We start from the raw sequence: 21,561 nt of genomic DNA, 5'->3' as shown, positions 1-21,561 counted from the left end.
TAAAATATATCTTTGCTTTTTTTGCCCTAAGTTTTTATTATTATTTCGAAACATGTGTAACATCCCAGTAGCAGAAACTGCGAGACGCGAGAAGGTCGTCGCAGATTTTACAGCGGTCTGCAGATAATTTTACCAAAAAGAAAAAAAGAAAGAAAAAAAAGAAAAACAACTTGGCAAAGATCACTTGGAGATCCTCTTTTGACCAAATATGGCGACTCTATGCTTCCGTATTTAAGATAGAAACATAGTCGCCATATTTGGTCATTCACAAGATGGAAATAGATAAGATGCTTAAGTGCCTAAGTTTTGAAAAACAAAGCAGAATTGGATGTTTTATTTACTAAAAACTAATGAAAAGAACTAAAAATGTGCAGCAAATTGTTTTCTGTTTAATTTTTTAAAATAATTTTCTTGATAAATGAAGAATTTTATGTTAAAAGTTTCACCTTATCCTCATTGCTTCGGGTCCAAAAGCGCTGAAAACTTTTCAACTAAAGTGTAGTCTCATGAGGATTTTTATTTTTAATTATTTTTTTGCAACAAATTCTGAAATTTGTATCTTAATTTTTGGCGCAGTCGCCATATTTGGTCATTCCGAAGGTGTTGGTACGAAAGACTCTTTAATTGCGTACGTTTTCATAAACGGAATTGGATGTTTATTGCAATGCAAACTATTGAAAATTATGCAAAATGTGCCATTTTTTTCCAATAATTCTTAGTTATTATCTTGAAAATGCAAAATTTTATCTTTAGAATATTAGCTTAACTTCATTGCTTTAGAGGCTAACATGCTAAAAATTGAGTATTTCATCTAAATTGTAGATTTTTAAGGATTTTGATGTAACAAATTCAAAAATCTATAAGCATGAATTTTTCGCGTAGACGCCATGTTTGGTCATACGCAAAATGGCAATGGCCTATTACTTGCTTAAGTTTCCAAAAAACTGAATTAGGTCTTCACCTCAATACAAACTATTGAAGATGATATAAAATGTACAATAAATCATGTTTTTTTTTTTTCAATTTGTTTCATGAAACATGTGATTGTTATCTGAACAATTGTATTTGATCCTCATTGCTTTGGAAGCTTTGCTATAAATTAAAACATTCCTCTAAAATGCACTTTCCTGCCTACTGATTTACTAATTTATTTATTTATTCATTTAAAAAAAAATTAAAAACCTATATAATTTTTCCATATTTAAATAAATATGTATTGAATAATTGTTTTTCATAGTGTGCAGAGTTCTATTTATTTTTGTGAAAGTAGTAAAAATTGCTCTCCCCCCACCCCCTTTTTTTATACTATGAAACTCAGTGACAGTGGTGGCTACTAAGTTTTTCGGGTCTAGTGGCCACTGGCCAATTGTAAAATTTTTGAAACTTGACCTTTACCAGGGACTTGCGTATTTTATGAAAACTGAAAATAAAACTAATAATAACGCTGCAGATTATTTTCAACTGCCCAAAATAGTGTCGCAGACTGGCTAGAAAGTTTCTGCTACTGGGTGTAACATGAAGTGAAATGAATGTATAATATACAAACACTTAGAATATTGTTATAATTATTGAGATTTAAGAGAAAGAAAAATGTTTTTAAATTATGTGGGGTAGGATGTTGCGGTCCAACGGTGTTCCACAAAGAGTGGAACAACCTACCCCACCTTCTTGGTCTGAAAAAGTGATATCATAATTTTTTCTTTTTGATAAAAAATGAAAAATTACTTATTATTGTGAACTAAAAGAACTTGCTTTAAGAAAGGAGTTATATTTTTTTTCCTGCAATCTTGATGAAACCCATAAAAAAAAGTTAAGTTAGTTTTCTGAATTATTCAGGACTACTGAAATAAAACTTTCTGGAATAAAATTTGTTCAATATAACTGTACCATGTGATTTCATTATAGGATTTGTAGGACCATATGTGCTATTTATTATTCATAAAATAAAATAAAAAATATTAATAGTATTAAAATAATTAAGACCAGTTCAACGTACCCCATCTCCCCCTACCTTTTGTCCTTCAGATGTACCGTTCTGTTCTCAAGTAAACATTACCTGGCATAGGGCTGTGTGCCAATAAGCGGTTAATGTTTGTAAATTTATTTATGCTCAAATATAACTCAAACACTGGATCAACTACAGAAACTAATTTAGTTAATTTTAGTAAAAGTTTCAGTCATTTTAGCCTAGTGTTGATACTATTTAAGCTGATGCTTTGTAACCAACTATAAAATATCATATCGGCTGCTTCATGCAGTGGAACCTTGTTAATAAAAAAATGTGTAACATGAAATATCGCTTTGCATGAAATACTTGTTTGATAAGATAAACACTGCATGAAAAAAAAAAAAAAATCTAGCATAATAATAAAGGCAGGTTACTTTTTACATAACTGTTTAAAGATTGTAAAATTTAAGAAACTAAAGATTACATTTGCTTTGATTTGTATTTTCAATCTGCTTAAAAATGGGACTGGCGTCAATACTCTTGTACTAAACATGAAAGTAAGAATTTCTATCATCTTTTTCAATTGAAATAATCGGGGTTGCCAGGGTTTGAAAGGTGCCTAAATATGAGTAATTTATCCTCATCAAGTTTCCGAAAGTCATAATGATAAAAATGATGAGTCATAAATGAAGGGTAAAAGATGGAAATAAAATGCTAAACTAAGGTTGCCTACCTTTTTTGGCTCTCTAATCCGGGTTGTCGAGATAAAAGATTTTCAATGAGGGAGATAATTTATCCCTCATTGAGTCTCCGGAAATTGTTATCATAAATGAAAAGTAAAAGCTATAAATAAAATGCTAAAAGGTTGCCTACCTTTTTTGGCTCTCTAATCCGGGTTGTCGGGATAAAAGATTTTCAATGAGGGAGATAATTTATCCCCCATTGAGTCTCCGGAAATTGTTATCATAAATGAAAAGTAAAAGCTATAAATAAAATGCTAAAAGGTTGCCTACTTTTTTTGGCTCTCTAATCCGGGTTGTCGGGATAAAAGATTTTCAATGAGGGAGATAATTTATCCCTCATTGAGTCTCCGGAAATTGTTATCATAAATGAAAAGTAAAAGCTATAAATAAAATGCTAAAAGGTTGCCTACCTTTTTCCAGACCCTAAGCAGCGTTTCTAGAATCTGAAAAGTGCCTAAAGATGTGTAATTTACTCTCATCGAGTTTCCAAAAATTGTCATAAATGAAGAGTAAAAGCTGAATAAGGTTGCCTACCTGCTGCATGTGAACTAATCATAGTTGCCTGCGGCTAAAAGGTGCCTAAAATGAGTAATTTACCCTCATTAAGTTTCCCAAAAATGTTGTTATAAATGAAGAGTAAAATCTGTAAAGAAAACGTTAAAGTAAGGTTGCCAGCAGCATAACTTCAAAATTTCGGTCCCCCCCCAGCAAATCTGATTTTGGGCCCCCAGCTAAAAATCATATTAATATATATTTGTAGAACAATTTTTCAATTTTGTCGGCCCCACAATTTTTTTTCAAATGCACACACATATTCATACACATATACACTATATATTAATTCTAGAAAGAGGGGGGGGGGTTGAGGTTGAGCTTTTAGTTTAGAACGGGCTAAGCTGCAGAATTCTAGTTAGCAATATAAATTTAATTGTAAATATATCTGCTCAGAAATACGGGTTTGGGGGAGTTTCTAAAATTCTTTTGAAATTCTAGTTTAAAAAATGGAACTTCACACCATATTTTGAAGAAAGAAGGTTTAGGGCTCTTTGTCGTAATATTTTCGTAATTGAAGTTTTAAAAACGTGATTGCAAACCTATTTTTTTTTCAACGTAATCGAAAGGGTCCGTGACTCTCTTCCACAAATATTTTGGTATTGGAAGTTCGTAAAACGCAATTTCAGAAGACCTTCGAATGATGCTAAAATAACTGAGTTATCCCCGAAAATTTTTCAAAATTGAAGTTCTAAAAATACAGTAGGCCACCTTTGATGACATTAGGTGAAAGGATGAGGATCAGAACTTTGCAATTTCCAGAATAGGGATTTTAAACGTTCGTCAGTGATTGTAGGAGGGTGGCAGGTTAGGGGGCTTTTCCTGTAAATTTTTTGAAAGTTTTTACACTTGTGAGTGTGAGTCGCCTTTAAGGCTGCTCTTCAGTGAGGGAAAACTTTGAAGTTAGGGTGTAAATGACTTTCTTCCTTGAACGATGGGCGTGAACCTGAATCAAGTGATTGACACTTCAACAGCCAATGGAGTGGACGGTAATCGATGTAAGGCAGGAACACGTGACCTGTCACAGCTGTCATTGTTCTGGAGGGAAAGAAACCCCTAAATGACCCCCGTCGTGAAGAGCAATCAAGGAAATTAGCTGGCGGCCGAAACCCCACTTGAACAGTACCGATGCGAAGGTTGAACAGAACAGAAAATAAAGTCAGTACCAAAGGGTCTGCCGTAATTTTTGAAACAAAGTTTTTTTTTTTTTGGATATGCGTTCCCAGATTTTATATTCATGAAAAATTTATGAATGAAAAGAAAATTTATCATAAATTGAACAGGAAAAACGATTGTCTTATTTTTTTTTTTAAACGATGTTTTCAATTGCCACGTCCGAATCTTATTTCGTTCATAAAGCTAATTAGTTTCTTGTCTGATGTTTAATTAAAGAATGCAATTTTTTGCGTTAGGATATGATTATATATATATATATATATATATATATATATATATATATATATATATATATATATATATATATATATATAAAACAAGAGGTATAAGCTTAGTGTAAACCTGTGGTGTAGTCCCGGAAAAAAAGGGTGAGGGGTGAGGAGGGAAGATTACATATCGGTTATCGGATATTTACAGTCAAGAGGTGGAACGATGCTGATTTTATTTTTAATTATTGTGAGAACGGCAGAAATGTCGTAATCAGAAAACAATTTCATATTAGGATATGGTTACATTTCAAAGAGGGGGGGGATCCCGCTATTTTTAGTATATATGTATATATATATATGGTCGAAAAAGGAATACTTCTGCAATTCGATGGAGGATATGCAACGCTGAACTGACATTTTTGTTAATTAATCAATTACTGTTTTAGATATTTATTTATATTTTTCCGGTGATTCATCATGCGCAGGGCTGCATTTGTTTACTATCAGTAAACAAATCATCCCGCAAAAACATAGATAATCAGCATGGTGACTAGAGCAGCATACACAAGACTAAATGATTAATATACTTCTTAAAATTGAAATTCTTTTTCAAAAATAATAATAATAATAATAATAATAATAATAATAATAATAATAATAATAATAATAATAATAATATTTTACGCATTAGACGAAAAGTGCAACAGGCTATAATAATAAGTAGTTGGTAAGTCTTTTATTGAAGTGTATTTTCGAAGCAGCAGTTATATGATGTTTGAGAACATTTGAAAATACATTTCGTGGGTGGAATTACACGAGCAACAGGGAATTACTTGCAATAATGTACTTAAATTAAAAATACAAGCTGCAGTTTACTTGCAGTACACTTGGAACAATGTACTTCGACTTATTCAAATGCAAAATGTTAGGAGGAATAGAATAACTTTTTAAAACTTTTGATTTTTTTTTTCTTCTCAGGTCTTTTTTTTTTCTAATGGTTTTCAATTTTTGGTTACATTAGTTATGCATTGCTTTCTGCGATTCAAAATAGTAATAATAACAATAAACATAATCAGAAATGCTTTCCTTTCTGCGGATACTATGGTGAGAAAAGCAACGGCTAAAAGCATAATTTTCAGAAAATTCATTCATGCTCGCATTTCGAAATTAAATGAAACCTCTTTATTACCACACAATGTTGACAGCTTCGTGCAAACGAAGTCCTAAACTTGATAGCTGCACTCAATCAAGCTTTCATTGATGCAAACTATTGCAATCAATCAAACAATCGTAACAATTACGTGGAATATTCCCTATTTACGTCAATTGTTTGCTTGTAAGAATGTGAACAATGTCTTACATACGTAATTTATATTCAGAAAAAAATATCAGAATTGAAAATATAATTCCACATTTGCAAATCACACACATTAGTATACTATCCTTTAAATTTTAAAAATATTTCAATTTAATTTTTCTCTTTTTGTATAAAAGTATTCATGAAGCATAATTTATAAATTGTTGAGTGTACTAACATTTATTGCTCTAATTTTTCTAATTTTTCTTTCTTTTTTTTTTTTTTGATTTCTTCTCGACTTCCCGGAGAAATTTTAAACTGTTAGCAAAATTAGGGTAACTCAAATAACTCCAGAACGTGGAAGAGAAATCTGTCAGGCCCAATAAAAACTTTTTGAATGATGTAAAAGACAGAAACACATGTATCTATCTCTATTGATAAAGATGTTCTTAATAACCCCGAAACAAGTGTAATTTAATTTGCACGTTTTTACATTAAAATAGTGTAATTTCTATGTCAATAAATGTTAACATTTAAAATCAACAAAAGTTGAGAGATGTGCGCAAAGTTGCGTGAGGCTAATACCAATCATTCGCCCTCGAATACCTTATTGCTTGACCAAGACCAAAAATATTCTTTTTTTGAGCGACCACAGTTGGTTATTGTTTTCACTTGTCCGTAGTTGATGTTATTTCGACTTTAATTTTCTATTCTTTTAATGCAAACTCGTCTGTTCCACGTGTCTTCGCGAGCATGTCCCTCCTCCTGGGCGGTGAAGTTCATGTCCCCGCCATCGATTTTACTTATTCCCGACCCTCTCGATTTTACATAATACTTTTCAGACAAAAACAGCATTCAGTCAACAACGTCCAGCATCCAGCCCCTGGAATTCATTTGAATGTAGACGTCTTGTATTCAAATCATGACTTTTACAAATATAATTCTGATAGGAACCATTTGTAGAAATAAGAAACCCAACGAGTAGGGTTCTACCACAATTCGTGATTGTGAAAAACATAATTTAAATTCAAGACGTCAAAATTCAAATGAAAGCTATGGGCTGGATGCTAAATGTTTCTTTCTTTTCTGTTTGGTATTAATTTTTTTTTTTTTTTTTTTGAATTTTTTTCCCCCATTTATGAATAATATTAAATAATGATAATGTTTCAATGAAGCTTTAACACCATTTTAAATCGGGTGTTCCAAAATAGCTTCAATTTTTAAATGTGTAAATTGTAAATAAAATATGCACTTCAAAAAGCATGAGCTTTGTGCAAGAAATAGATAAAAGTCAAAAACAACGTCTTAAAAGCACAAGTAAAAGATGTAAATTATAAGTGTAGAAAATGCATTGCTTGATTGAAAACTTGTGGCTATGTATTTGTTTTTTTATCCAGGATATTAAAAAACTTTGACCTTTGACACTTTGAATTAAAATTCAACTAGAAATTTGGTTTTTCGTACTAATATTCAAGCCGTATATATCGTATTTATGGTTCAGTTCCCTTCTTGTTGTTTACCTTTTTATAGCGAAATTGAGGCTATATACGAAATTGTTATTCGGTTCCTTAGACTTCACTATGAACAGAGGCGACTGCACAGTGCATACACACAAATATATATTGATAAAGACCGGCTAAAATTGAAAAACCTTAGGTTTCGGGGAAATGTTTTAGACGTCAGACAAATTATTTGTCTGAGCTTATGAAAATTTCAGTGTAACACGACTACCGAAAGATTCTTAGAACATGGTGTATTCATCCAGTTAAAAACAAAATGGTCAGTGTTCTCCCCCTTCCCCCATCAGTTCTCTAATTATCTGTAAATTTAAACCAGTGGTTCCCAATCTTTTGCACGTTGCGACCCTTTTTTTGACTAAGTAAAGGACCTGTGATCACGTAGCCTACATGTCAGTAAAGTATCGCAAGGTGTGGACCTAACCTGGCAACATTGTGAAAGCTACGTTAGATCCTACATTACAAAACTGCTATGTTAGATTCGATCCACCCCCAACTATACTGTGGTAGGAATAATGTTTCGACCGAAGAAGAAACGCTACACGACCCCATTTGGGGTCACGACCCTGGGAACCCAACCCTGCTTTAAAACAATTTTTTTATACTCATTCATGCTTTAAAGAAATGCAGGTATGTATCATTTTTCTCCTTAGAAAGTCTTCAAAAGAAAAATTCAGTGAAATCCTGTTACAACGTATATCAGTATAACGAAGTACCCGTTTCAACCAAATAAGTTTTCAGTCCCGATTTTGAAGTTCATTGTTACTGGATTTCACTGTATTATGAATTACATGAACAATGTGTACATACCTTGTAAAGAATTTTTTACGAGTTTGGCTCGAGAAATTATTTTCAAAAATGTTTGTTGAGCTGTGGAAAGCATTTTATGCGTTTACATTTGTAGTAAAATAGTATAATATAGACAAAAATAGAATCCAAATATCTAGTAAGTATCTAGAATACGGTTTTGGACTCGGGTTTTTTTTTTTTTTTAGAAATGGTCGCTTTATTTCGAACAAAGTCTCAAAAGAGTGCTGGAAATATTTTGCCACATTTTTTATGGAGCAAAATATCAAACAGTACCTACCACCTCTTTCAACGAAATTCATTTTTTCTCGAATTTTAAACAATCAAAGAATGGATATTTCAAAAAAGGAAAAAGTACACGACACAGATAGAGGCTTGAAAAATACTCGGAAAAAAAATTTACATGAAAACTTCAAAGGAATTTGTAAAATCTTCATCCAACTTTCCCCGCAGGTTAACATTGGATCCGTAGGCTTTCAGACTCTCAGTGAAAAGCATCCTTAAATTTGCTTATAAAGTAGCATTAATATACATATTTATCTTTCTTTGGATGCACCAGCTCCATTGTTTATGCCTTCTCGATGTTGTGAAAAGTAATGGGGGTAGTGCATCCCCAGAAATAGAAATATTCATTAATGCTATATTATAAGCATACTTAAGATAATTTTAATCTTAATTATATCCGTGAATGAATTTGAATAACACGAAAAGGTTCTTCACTGAAGGTCTGCGATGCAACTTTACGCAAAATGCGATACTTCCTTTTTTTTAAATTTACAACGTGAAATTTTTTTTTTCGGATATAGGGTTTATAGGTGTGAGTCCTATACTCTGGTTTCATGCCAAAAAATAAGGGAAAAAATTGTAAAACAAACCCCTAGAAAAAAGGATGGATTTTGATGATTTTAAAAATATAATAAGTGGTAATACCCCCCATGAGTTAACCAATTTCCTTCATATGTTCTTGCGTACAAACGTAGCACCTCTCTAGCCCCACAGAAAAGTATTAATGTATAATATAACGATAACTTCCCCTCCAAATAAAAATAATGGCTATGAAACTCAAAAACTTAAAAAAATTGCGGCGACATTTCCAAAAAAGCGGGACGTGTGAATGGGAAAAGGTGGTCATATTTGGATTCAGGAGGTCATTTAGCACAAGAATTCACAAGAATTATCTCCCAGAAGCACTCTTTAAAAACTATATCCTTTCTAAACACAAATCAAATCGTGAAGATGTTTCCAAGCATGTGGATTCACTTTCAAAAGCACTCATTCATTCCTTCATTGAAAAATGCCTCCGGAAAAGAGGGGAGTAGTAAATGGAAACGGTCGTTTGCGCTAATGATCGTAAATCTTATACACCTCACCCGGTTTTTCCCCTCAAGAAAGGAGGGATTAGTGAAAGGCGTGGCTTAGTAGAGAAATTGAGCTTTTTCGAAAATATTTCAGATGGTTGGAACTCCGATATTTTTTTAGAAATGGTCGCATCATTTCAAACTTAGTCTCAAAAGAGAGCTGGAAATATTTTGCGTGTTGGGGCGTTCTTAAAATTTCGATAGCACGATTTGCAGCTTTTTTACAGAGCGAAAGGTCCAACAGTACCTCGTTTTCGAAGAAATTCATTTTTTCTCGAATTTTAAAAAATCGAAGAATGGACGTATCAAAAAAGTAAAAACTAATATACACAGACATAGGCTTGAAAAATACTCGGAAAAAAAATTGACCCGAAAACTTCAAAGGAATATTGTAAAATAACCTTTAACTTTCCCCGTAGGTTAGCATTGGATCCGAAGCTTTCAGACTCTCAGTGAAGAGCACCCTTAAGAGAAGGAGGAAGGAGTTCGGGACTCTTCCAAAAATCTTTCAATATTAAATTTCTAAAAAGGTAACTTAGTTACCTTCTTTAATGTGAATGAAATGGGGCTCTCCCCCAGAATTTTTTTGAATTAACTCCTAAAGGCACAGTTGATGAGGTTAAAATAAGGGATTGAATTGGCGCTCCATGGCTCCGCCTCATAATTTTTGAAATTGAAATTACAAAAACGCAATTTTAGGCGACATTAAGAGGGTAAGTTTTCAGGACCTTCTTTGTAAATTTTGCGAAATTGAAGTTTTTAAAATGCAGTTGTAATCCATTCTTAAATTCCCTTTTTGGAACTTTGATTTCGAAAAATTACTGGACAAAGTTCCAAACCCCTTCATCCCTTTCTCTAACTTCATCGAAAGTGGTCCGCAAATGCGTTTTTAGGATGTTATGTAAGGGGCAGTTTTTTAAAGATGAGACTTCTGTAAATTTTTTTTGATATTGAAGTTCACAAAGAACGCTATTTCATACGATCTTCGGTAATTTTAAAAGGAACGAGCATTTGGAAATTCTCCCTCGAAATTTTTCAAAGTTAAATTTCTGAAACGCAATCGTAGGCCTCCTTTGATGACTTGACGAGAAAAGATGGAGTTCCGCGGCTCTCCCGGCTGTTTTTGAAAATCAAAGTTTTTGAATCACAAATTTGGGAAAAGATGGAGTTCGCAACTTTGCCCCGGAAATTTTTCGAAATCGAATGTCCAAAAAAACGATTCTGAGCAATTTTTGGATGACTAGGGAAAAGGAGATTTTTTGGACATTCTCTCAGAATGTTTCCGAAATTGACATTTAAACACAATAGGCTCTCTTTGGTGAAGTAAAAGGAAAATTATTTGGTTTTAGGATCCCTTCTTTCCCACCTTGGCTGTCCGTATCTGTTATATATTTTGAAAAAAAAAAGTAAGAAAACTTAGTACGTAATATATTAACAATTGCCCCCAAAAAAGTTCAATCTTAAAACAAAGTAGCTATTTCATTTTTTTTCTTTAAATTGGGAGGTGAGGAGTTGGAGGCTATTCCCTCAAATATTGCCAGGGCCTGTTTACTGAGTAGGCAAACTAGGCCGTGGACTACAGCCAATGCTATTTGGGAGCCCCCAAATGGTGAAAACTGTTTTTGCAAATGGCAAAAATTGTAATGTTTGGCTAAAAGAGAGCCTGAAAAAGTGTTGGGCCTACGACCTCTGATATTTTAATCGGGGGCCCTAGGTCAATAGTATCTGAACCCAAGAACCAATATAAGCATAGTAGAGTCTCGAAAATCCAAGGTAATTGGGGCTCATGCCACCTCGAACTACTGAAAACTCGGATTATCCGGAAAATTCTTCCAGATTGTTTTTTTTACACTTTTCCGATACATAAGGAGTAGCCCCTTTTACTTCCTTGTACAAAGAAAAGCAGTATTGTGTTCATGTAAAATTATCACTGAAATTTCAACATAAATTTCGTTTTTAACTACCTCTAAATGATTTTGGACTTTTTCCCCACGAAGTCTGTTTGTACGTATTTACCCGAGCAAATTTGTAGGCAACCAAGCATATTTTGACTGAATCGTTGCCCGAATCTATTTCAATGAGTTTTTTCATAACGTTTGTATCAGTGTGCTTGCGAGCATATGTATCTCGCATACAACAAACAAGGTTATTTATAGAAGGTTCCTGTTTCTTATTTAGTATACATTACTCGTGAAGCATCAAGTTTTGAACCTTCCTTTTTGACTATCATCAGGTATTCTAATATTCCAAAAGGCATGCTTACATGTTCTTTGCGGCAAATCAATGTTACTTTCACGCATCAAGTTATTATCTTCAAGGCATTTCGTAATTCATATTGTGCCGTCAATGCTACACGTATATCGTGACACTTAAGGAGTGTTGACAACCTCTCAATGCTTTTTTTATTAATTACTGAATCTAGTTAATTAAGTGTAACGACAGGAAAAAAATATTTTCAGATTTTTATGAAAATCATTTTTTTGGAACTAAAAAATATAAACGAAAATATAAAATAAGCACCTCGAACTAAGCGGAACTTCAAACTTTCGAGACTCGGATTATTGAGACTCTACTGCACTGCATTTAAAACTAAGTTTGATTTATGGAAAAATTTAATAAAATTTACATGACATAAATGAAAACAAAGATCAAAAGTTTCGGGCCCCTTCGGATTCCCCACCCCTTCAATCTAGATCCTACTCAAAAACTTCTCTTGGCTGTCTTTTCCGGACTCCAGTACGGTATGGACTTTTTTCTCCTTTTCCTTTTCTTTCAGGTATTTTCCCTTCTTTCCATGGCAGGTGGCCTAGGGAAGGCGATATGATACTTTTTGCACCAAGCCAAAGTTTGATTTTCACGCAGGGAAGTTGTGTCAGTGGGCCCCCTTCTCACTACTCAGGGCCTGTTTACTGAATAGGCCAACTAGGCTATGTATAGCTCCTGTTATTTGGGGGCCCCAAATGCCAAAATCTTTTAGTAAATGGCAAAAATTGTAATGTTTGGCTTCATGAGGGCCCCAAAAAAGTGTTTTGCCTAGTTCTTCCGATGTCTGAATCGGGGCCCTAAGCCAAAGGTTCTGGGGTTCTAGGGGACTCCAGAACCAATATAAGATTTTGAAACTAAGTTTGATTGACAATTGACGGAAATATTTAATAAAATTGAATAAAATCAAAGCTCAAAAGTTTTTATGCCCCTTCCGATTCTCGGGCACCCCTGCGTTGCAGGGTCTTGCGGTACCTAGTTACACCACTGAAGGTTGCCTACCTTTTTCCGGTCCTTAATCAGGGTTGCCAAGGGCTAAAAGGTGCCCAAAAATGAGTAATTCATCCTCATCAAGTTTTCACATTGAGACTAATAATATAAAGCTGTAGAGTTTGTTTGAATGCGCTAATCTCAGTTTTAGTGTTGAATAGTCCATTTATTGAGAAAGGCTATAGGCTCATTTAAAAAAAAAAAATTCAGATGAACTGAAATTTAAATTAATTTAAATTGCAAATTAAATGTTGAATTAATTGTTTAGTTCTATGAATTCCTAATTGATGGTGGTGTAAGCTTTGTTCTATGAATTTCTAATAGATGGTGGGGTGAGTTAACTGATACAGAGGGCGCTGGCCGACTGTCTGGATAGCAGTGAGGAACCATGCCGCGTGGCTAGTGAACTAATGGGGGGGGGGGTTCCAAAATCAACTATCTATAAAGTGCAATTGTGGGCAATTCTTGATATAGTTATGAGGACCGGAAATTTTTCGGAATTGGAGCTCCAGTAACATTTTTATTCGACTTTTAATGATGTTAGGGATGAGTTTTAGAGAGCTTTATGATTTGTATTGTATCCTATCTTGTAAACAATAAGTAATGTTCTAACCCGAAAACTGATGCTAAAAGATAGCCGAAAAATTACAGATAAACTGTACGTGGACGACACTTGACAATCAAAGGAACACATAAAAAATATGCCAAATGTTACAAGGCATTCAACTTATAAATGCCAAAAAGGCAAGTATTTTTTGCGTTTAACCCCCTTATGGTTGGCCAGTCCCAGAATTACATGTTAAATGGACGAGATATATCGTCAAGAACTGCAAGGTGGTTAAGTTGGAAACATAGGACTTGAGTACTGAGATATTAAAAAAATGTCATGTGTTTTTGCAGATGTAAATACTTCATGCCAAATATTTTTTTGCAGATAGAAATTCTTCAGGCCAAATACTTTTCAAGGTTTAAGTCGATACTTTCAATTTTTTTCAATTAAGCCCAAAATATTTTTTTATTTTTATAATGTATTTTAAAAGGTAAAGGTAAAGGTTCAGGAATGTACTTAAAATACATTCTGGGTTTTAGACAAAAATCAGTTAATTATTCAGCAGTTGAATATTCAGCTTTGGTTGTGGTTGAAAAGTCTGTCTGATGTAGTTGTTGCATTACTACATTAGACAGGGGTGATTGTGTTCCTGTATTTTACCGAATTTCCGGTATTTTCGGACATATTTCCGGTATTTTTGTCTGAAAATACCGGAATTATGTTTTTTTTTGTTATGCTTTTATCTCCCTACCTCCGCAATTTTTTAAAATTATATAATACTCATCAAATATACCTGCAAGAGCCTTAAGATGGACACCTATCTCTTAAGATGGACAAAGAAATGTCAAGATAATTTGTATAACACCAGCTCAAAAGTAACTTTGTAACCCATTAAAAATTTAATCACATGTACACACAATATTTTGACTCAGAGCTATTTAATACTATGGCAAAGGTGCACTTAAGTAATAAGGGTCAAAGATCCCCCCCCCCCCCCCGTCTCGCTTTGAAACTTTCAGGTATTTCTTGATGAACTCACAATCACCCCTGATTAGACTACCATTTGTTTTGTATTTTGCAACCTGCATTGATTGATAGAACCTTTGCTGTTGATGAGGATATCTAACTTTATGTTTTTTTGCCGAAAAAGATAAATGTGCCTTTGACTTCGCTTGAAAGGTGACAGAAAGTAATCTAATTGGTCAGTGTATTGTAAAAGTTTTGTTTCTCATATAGAAAAATTGCCTTTCATTTACGCATTTCTTTTTGGCCAAACTGATAGTGCCATTATTGTTGCTTTTTAGTACCTTTTTAAAGCTTGATACGAAATAACTATTTTTTCTTTTTCCAGCCTTTTTCTTTCTCCTTAAGTGTAAGCGAGGCCAGTACTGGTAAGTTATTTTTCTTCTATGTAAAAATTTTATAAAATGACAAAGATTTTGATTTTCTTTCTGCCTGTTTTCTTAATACATTCCTTTTTTTTTGTAAATTGTAAGCATCAAGTCTTTAGGTTTTGATTGGAGCGTAAAAAAATTATAAAATTCAATTATTCTTTTGTATTATAAAAATAGAAGGCACTGAAAAATAGTTCTGTTTTAAAACTTCATGCTGCATGACATCTGAATTGATTATATGTGATAGTTTGAAGGGGGGGGGGGGCAAGGGCGGACTGGGTCCTGCAAGAGAGCGCCAACCTTGGCGTCTAAAGGGCCAAAAAAAAAGTGAAAAAAAAAAAGCAAAAAACGATGTTACACATGCTTACGGGTTGAAGAACAGAAAAAAAAGCTAAGTGAAGTTACACAGGTTTGTTACCGCAAAAAAAAAAAAAAAAAAAAAAAAATGCACGATAAGATAAATAAAGTAAATTAAAAAAAAAATTTTTTTTATAAAAAAAAATTGTTCAGACTTGAGGGCCCAGGGCGCATCGGCCTGTGAGCCAATGGGCAAGACCTGGAGATAGTTTTCAATATTTTAAACGATACCACAGGCTGCCAGGGGTGACTAAAAAAGCGACTAATGCTACTATTTTGAAGCAAAAGTGATTGTGATCACTATTTTTGGTAAAATATAGCCGAAAAGGACTATTTTTCTATCAATTGGGAAAAGCAGTGATTATTTTAGAAAAAAAGTGATTACATATAAACCATCTTCTGTTTTTCCTTGTGTGAAAAAACTTTAAATTCACATTACCTCTTACTTTCTGAAGGGAGGGGGGGGGGGGGGATAGAGTGTTTTACTGCATTTAATTAAAAAGGCATCTTAAAAAGTTGAAAAATAAATTGTAAGCAACATGTTCACAATCCGAGATGGGTGATGTACATATTTTTGTGCGAAAAGTTTCGTTTTTGCTATCACGTTTTTGTAAAGAGTAGGTTTTTGCAATCGTAATTTTTGCAAAATATTTGTTTCTACTACTACTATTGTTATTAACTGTGTTTTGCATTCTGAATAAATGTCGATAAAATTTTGCTTTTTAATGTCTTGTTGCCTTATTACTTTCATTTTTTGAAAATTAACACTAATTTTTATGCTATCTGAAATATTGCGAGTGCGTCTTTTCTATTTCTTTCTATACAGTCCATCTTTTACTGCCCTTTTTAAGTAGCAGTAAGATAATGAAAAATTTTACCAGAAAGTGTCTGTACTTGCTTCTTTAGTGTTCTTTAAAAGTGTTGAACTAAAGTCTAGGAAAAAAATTTTAAGCTTCCCCCAAGATCTTTTAGAGAATATTTTTAAAAATTTTTCCCTGCATATAGATTTAGCTCCCTGCTTGTGAGTGGTTCTGCTTACATACTAATGAGCCAAGATAAATTTATTTATTGAAGCATCATTTCATAAATGGGTTATTCTTGAAAAAGTAATTTTTCTGCCACACGCCTTTTACTGTAAAAACTTTAAAGAACAATTCATTTAACAATGCTTTTTAATTTCATCAAAAATATATCTATTTAAACCTGCCAACTATTTTTTAATAATAATTTTTTTTAAAAATATATTTTTAGTTCACAACATGTGAATTCGCACCTCCGTGACATGTTCACCTGGTGTGAATGTTTATGTTCCTCAATAATTTGTTTAATTAAAAGTATATACTTATTTACTTATTATTCCTTTCACAAGTGTCTCAAATACTAATTGTTTAAGTATATTTAATTTTTTTATATTGTGTTTTAGTTCGTTTTAGAAGGACAAGGAGCCATGTTACACAATAAATTCTCACCTCCATTACCTAAAAATAAAATGCCATTCCTCATTAACACATGGCAGTAATGATACCAAATTTTATTTTCCATGATACAAAGGAGCTAGCTCCCTTGTTTGCTTTCAGCCATAAAGAAATTGTGAAATTTTTTGTTGAAAAACAAGAAGATAGATTTTGTTTGAAAAACTAAGTGTTGTTATTGTGAACTCTAACCCCCGTGAACTTGAATTTCAGGGATGTAAATTAATGTATAAAAAGAAGTGAATATGTTTTCATATGTTTAAGATGTGCAGATTGTAGCAACAAGAAAAAAAAAATATTTCCCTCGAAAATGTATTCATTAGGTCTATATTAATGGAAAATTCCTCACCTCTGTGACAGACCTTATCAGTGTCATTATTTCTGAGGTGAAAATAAATGATGGAGGGGAAATACATCAATTTTAAGTATTTCTACCAAAATTATAAATTGCCAGTATATCCTCAAATTTACTAAATACTATTTTTAACATACATTTGAAACTACTAATTAAGCTGTACTTTAATTGAGAGAGCTTAATACTATATTCCCACTAATCATTGAAATAGCTGATTGTTTGCACAATTAATAAAATTCCTTTTTTGATATTAAATTGGCCTTGATTTTTAAACATGAAAAGTTTTTTTTTCTTTTTTTTTTTTTTTAAATTTTTATTTTCGTGAGCAAGGCATTTTTTATTTCTTTTTATTAATGAGTAAAATAATTGGAACTTAGCAGGGCCATTATTTATGGTTACTTTTAGTAGGTAACACTTTCATATAAGAATGAAAATAAAAAAGAAAACAAAAGGTTTTAAAATTGAAAAATATTTTGCATTTAAAAATTATGTTTTCTGGAGAATGACCCTGATGTGAAATGATCATTTTTTTTCATCTAAAATGCGTACACACCTTTTCAGAAAACTTATTAATGTCTCTTTGGAATTTAAAACTAATCAGATGGATCAAGTGGCCATGACATCATTGCCATGGCGTAATAACCATTGTAAATTGAAGATTACTAAAATTTCGGCTATGCTTAGAAATCTCGTGCCGTGCTCCACATTAAAAAAATTGTAAAAAAAAGAACTATTTGTGTTCAAAAGTTACATTTTCTGGAGAATGATCCTAATGTGACAAAAATGCTATAAGAAAAGGGGAGTCTTCAGAAACTATTTTCTGCATTTGGGGACTTTTTTATATTACAAGCTACCTAAGTAACTATTTTTTGTAGCAAACTCGGTCCTGATATTGCCAAGCCAACAATGGATTCAATATTTCATTTTAGATGCAATTTCAAAGTGCCCATTTTTTTTAAAGATAGAATTTCATGTTATCCATGGTAGTAACTCTTGGGAAATGGGAGGCTGTAGGGTAGAAATTTGTCGAAATGGATGCCCTAAAAACTCATTTGGAGCTGTCAAGGCTCATGAATTACGGTTGCTATTAGATACCAATATATTAACTTATTAACAGAATTCCATGTCTTTTCATGGTTCCTTCGATTAAAAAACCCCCTTAAACTCCTTGAAGGAAAAAGTTTCATTTTCAAGTGCTTCAAAAACATCAAAATGTGTCGTTTATCTCTGAAGCTACATTAAAAAATCCCTATATTTTTTTTCTGAAATATTTCATTACTTTTGGGAAACCTTTTTGTTTTGAAAAACTGGTGTTAAATTTAGTGTCCTGAAACAGGGCTGCCAGGCAGAGGGAAAAAAAGGAAAAACCTTAAAATATGAAGGAAAATGAAAATGATGGGAATGATCCGGGTAAATCTCAATCATTGAAATTTCTGGAAAATTCAGGGAATTTATTTCAAATTTTTTCATAGCTCCAGGAGTTTAAGAAAAAACAAAAGTGACTTCCAGCAGAAATTGCTGATAACCAATAAAAAATTTTGTAACTCACCTCTCCCCTCCTTAATTACCCATTTTCTTTTATACATGCTACCATATAGAAATTAAAATTCCACACACAAAATTTTACATAAAAATTTAAGTAACTCATTGATTGCTACCAACTTTTAAAAGAATTTTTGAACAGTAAATGTGGAGTAGAGTGGCGTGGTAACCACGGATAAAAGGGAATTAGCGCATAATCCGTAAATTAGGGGTATGCAATAGCTTAAAAGATCCATAACACTTGCATACATTTAAACTCTAGTTAAGACAATAACAGTTAGTGCATGTAAAAAATGTATGTAAAAGTTAAAAAGGGATCTCTTATTATTGAAAATGGATTACATACATAATCCAGCAAATTGTGCAAGCAGATTAAATGAAACAGATCAAGTTATACAAGAAATACACCGCTACCTCAGTCATTCCAGCCGCGGACTGCAGTTTCATACTTATTAGCAGTCTTCAGCCCGGGTTAGGAAGTGACTGAGCTGGAGGTGGAAAACCTCTTAAGGAAGCCAAGAGTGCCAAACAAACTGGTAGTTAATATAGAGTTAGCACTAACCAGACGAGTGACCGAAGCAACGGTTCGGTTCAACTTCTTCGAGTTACCATTCTACTCAGGGTTAGTACTCTCTTGAAAACCCTTGAAAAGTGCTTGGAAAAAAGTTCATTTTCAAGTGCTTGAAAACCTTGAAAAAGTTTTTAAACATTGAAGAAGTTTCTTAGTGCTTAAATTATCTCAAAAATCATTGGATTGTGCTTTAAAGTTTAAAAAAAGTATTTCACCAATGTAATTTTCTAAACGTGTGTTCAATATGCAACATCACGAAAAATTGCTTCCGTGTTTGGGATTTCAATCCTTTTGCATATTGTAAATATTTTCATGTTTTTTACAACCGAAAGATATTTTGACATATGGTACCATAGATTAGTTAATTTTTTTGTTTAGTTTCATTAATTAACAAAGGAGTTAATTTGGAAACCATGACAACACTGAACTTACTCCGATTTTGTGGAAAATCGCTCTTGTGTTTGAAACTTCAATCCTTTTGCATCTTGCAAATATTTAAATATTTTGATCAAATGTTATTTTCGAATATGCTACCTTAAATTAGTATATTTTTTGTTCAATTTTAATAAAAAACAAATAAATTTATTTTATGGAAAACATGCCAACATTGAACGAACTCAGACTTCGCGAAAAATTGCTTCTCGTGTTTGAAATTTCAATCTTTTTGCATCTTGCAAATATTTAAATATATTGATTAATTGGATGTTATTTTCACATAAGCTACCTTAAATTAGCTTAGTTTGTTTTATTTTAGTAAAGTATAAATTTATTTTAATGGAAACATGACAACATTGAACTTAATTTGCGAAAATTTGCTTCCCTTGTTTGAGATTTCAATTCTTTTGCATCTTGTAAATATTTTTATACATTTGGCAACTAGAAGTTATTTTGACACATGCTACATCAGATTAGCTTGATTTATTTTTTATTTTAATAACTAAAGAATTAATTACTTTGGCATTGTTTAATTATATGCTGATTTATTTTTGCAATTTTGAATTTAATTATCTTTAGATAATTTTCAGTCATAACAGATTTTTAAAAAAATTTTAATTCAAGCAATTGAGCACCTAACAAATTAACTTAAAGTTTGTATTTTAAATATAAAGTTGAATTATGATTTTATAAAGTTGAATTTATAAGTATATCATTTTCTTTATGTCTGCTAAAATAATTAAGATGTGTAACAGGAGTGGTTGTGTTATGATTATTCACTTGAAATCCAGTAGTGTTCTTTTTTATGCTTTTACCTCCCTTTATCTTCAATTTTCCCCTTTACCTCAAATGTTCAAAATTACTACTTTAGTAAATTTGTGGGTTCTTGGAGCAGATTACCAAAAGAGGCTGTAATGGCAAAGGGGTAGATAGCTTAAGGAGGGTCATTGATCTTTATTTGGATCTAATAAATTGACTAGGACCAGCCTAGCTAGGTCCAGGGCCTATTGCTGGTTATCAACAAGCACTGGACCTGGTATTTTTATGCAGAATGTTTTGACTTAATAAACTATTTTAACATAAGAAATTGTATGCATGTCAAAAGTTATTATAGTACAGGATGATTCATAATGAATGGGCCAAACAGGGACGTGTCAAACCTCTTACCCTTGTGGGGGCGGGGGGGGGGGGGGGGGGGGGGGGGGTTGCAGAATTCTCTAATTGCCGACTCGAATGATAAAACTTGCCGAATTCACACACACACACATATATATGTATATAATATATATATATTATATATAAATATATATATACATATACAGTGGCGGATTTAGACAGCAGGCCCCAAAGCTATTTTAAGCACGGGCAGGGCCCTTTTTGTAGTCCAGACAACTTGTTATGTTGGTGGCAAAACCGGCCATATTTTAAGTTTCATCTCTCACTATGTGTGTCTCTTCCCTGTGAGACATCAAGCCATGTGGTTTTATTATTTTCCTTCTTTTTAATTCTCTCACTGTCTTTTTTTCGATTGATCTTGAAAGAGGAAGGGCAATAGGAAAGTGATGCAGGGATCTTCATTAAGGGGGTACAGAATATCTGTAATTTTAGGGGATCCGTCGGTTTCTCCCCCAGAGAAATTTTTGAAAATATATATATGTATAATTCTACATTTTGAGGATATATGAGGGGTGTTTGTAACTACAAAAATAACAGGGAAGAAAAGGGACATTTTTTTTTCAAAGTCATATACTATTTAACAACTTAAGATGGTTCAAATTAAAAATTATTTTTGGTTTGACAAATCGTTGACTTTAACTTACGAGAGGAAGACCGAGTGAAAAGGAAAGATCACTCATTGTCACTCGCTCATGTCTGCTTTTGGTATAGTTAAGTTTTTAATCATCTCTCCAAACCACCAACAAACACAACACTGAATTAAATATAAAATGATTAATAGTGAAATATGCTTTAAAAGGAATGGTGTACACATTTAGAAAACATGTAGTTATAAAGTAGCTTCTTGCCA

General features: G+C 32.7%; 1 protein-coding gene across 1 annotated transcript in view; it reads left to right on the top strand.

Moving 5' to 3' along the window:
• LOC129219403 (mesoderm induction early response protein 1-like) overlaps positions 1–21,561 on the top strand; it is an 88,756-nt gene that overhangs the window by 6,421 nt on the left and 60,774 nt on the right. Inside the window, exon 2 of the mRNA XM_054853792.1 lies at positions 14,761–14,800. Within this exon, the coding sequence (XP_054709767.1) occupies positions 14,761–14,800 (40 nt within the window). The remainder of the gene's footprint in view (positions 1–14,760; positions 14,801–21,561) is intronic.

This window comes from Uloborus diversus, chromosome 3, assembly GCF_026930045.1.
Source record: "Uloborus diversus isolate 005 chromosome 3, Udiv.v.3.1, whole genome shotgun sequence".
In the NCBI taxonomy this organism is placed as follows: domain Eukaryota; kingdom Metazoa; phylum Arthropoda; class Arachnida; order Araneae; family Uloboridae; genus Uloborus; species Uloborus diversus.
Note: the sequence above shows the minus strand (reverse complement) of the source record. Positions and strands in the feature narration are given on the sequence as shown.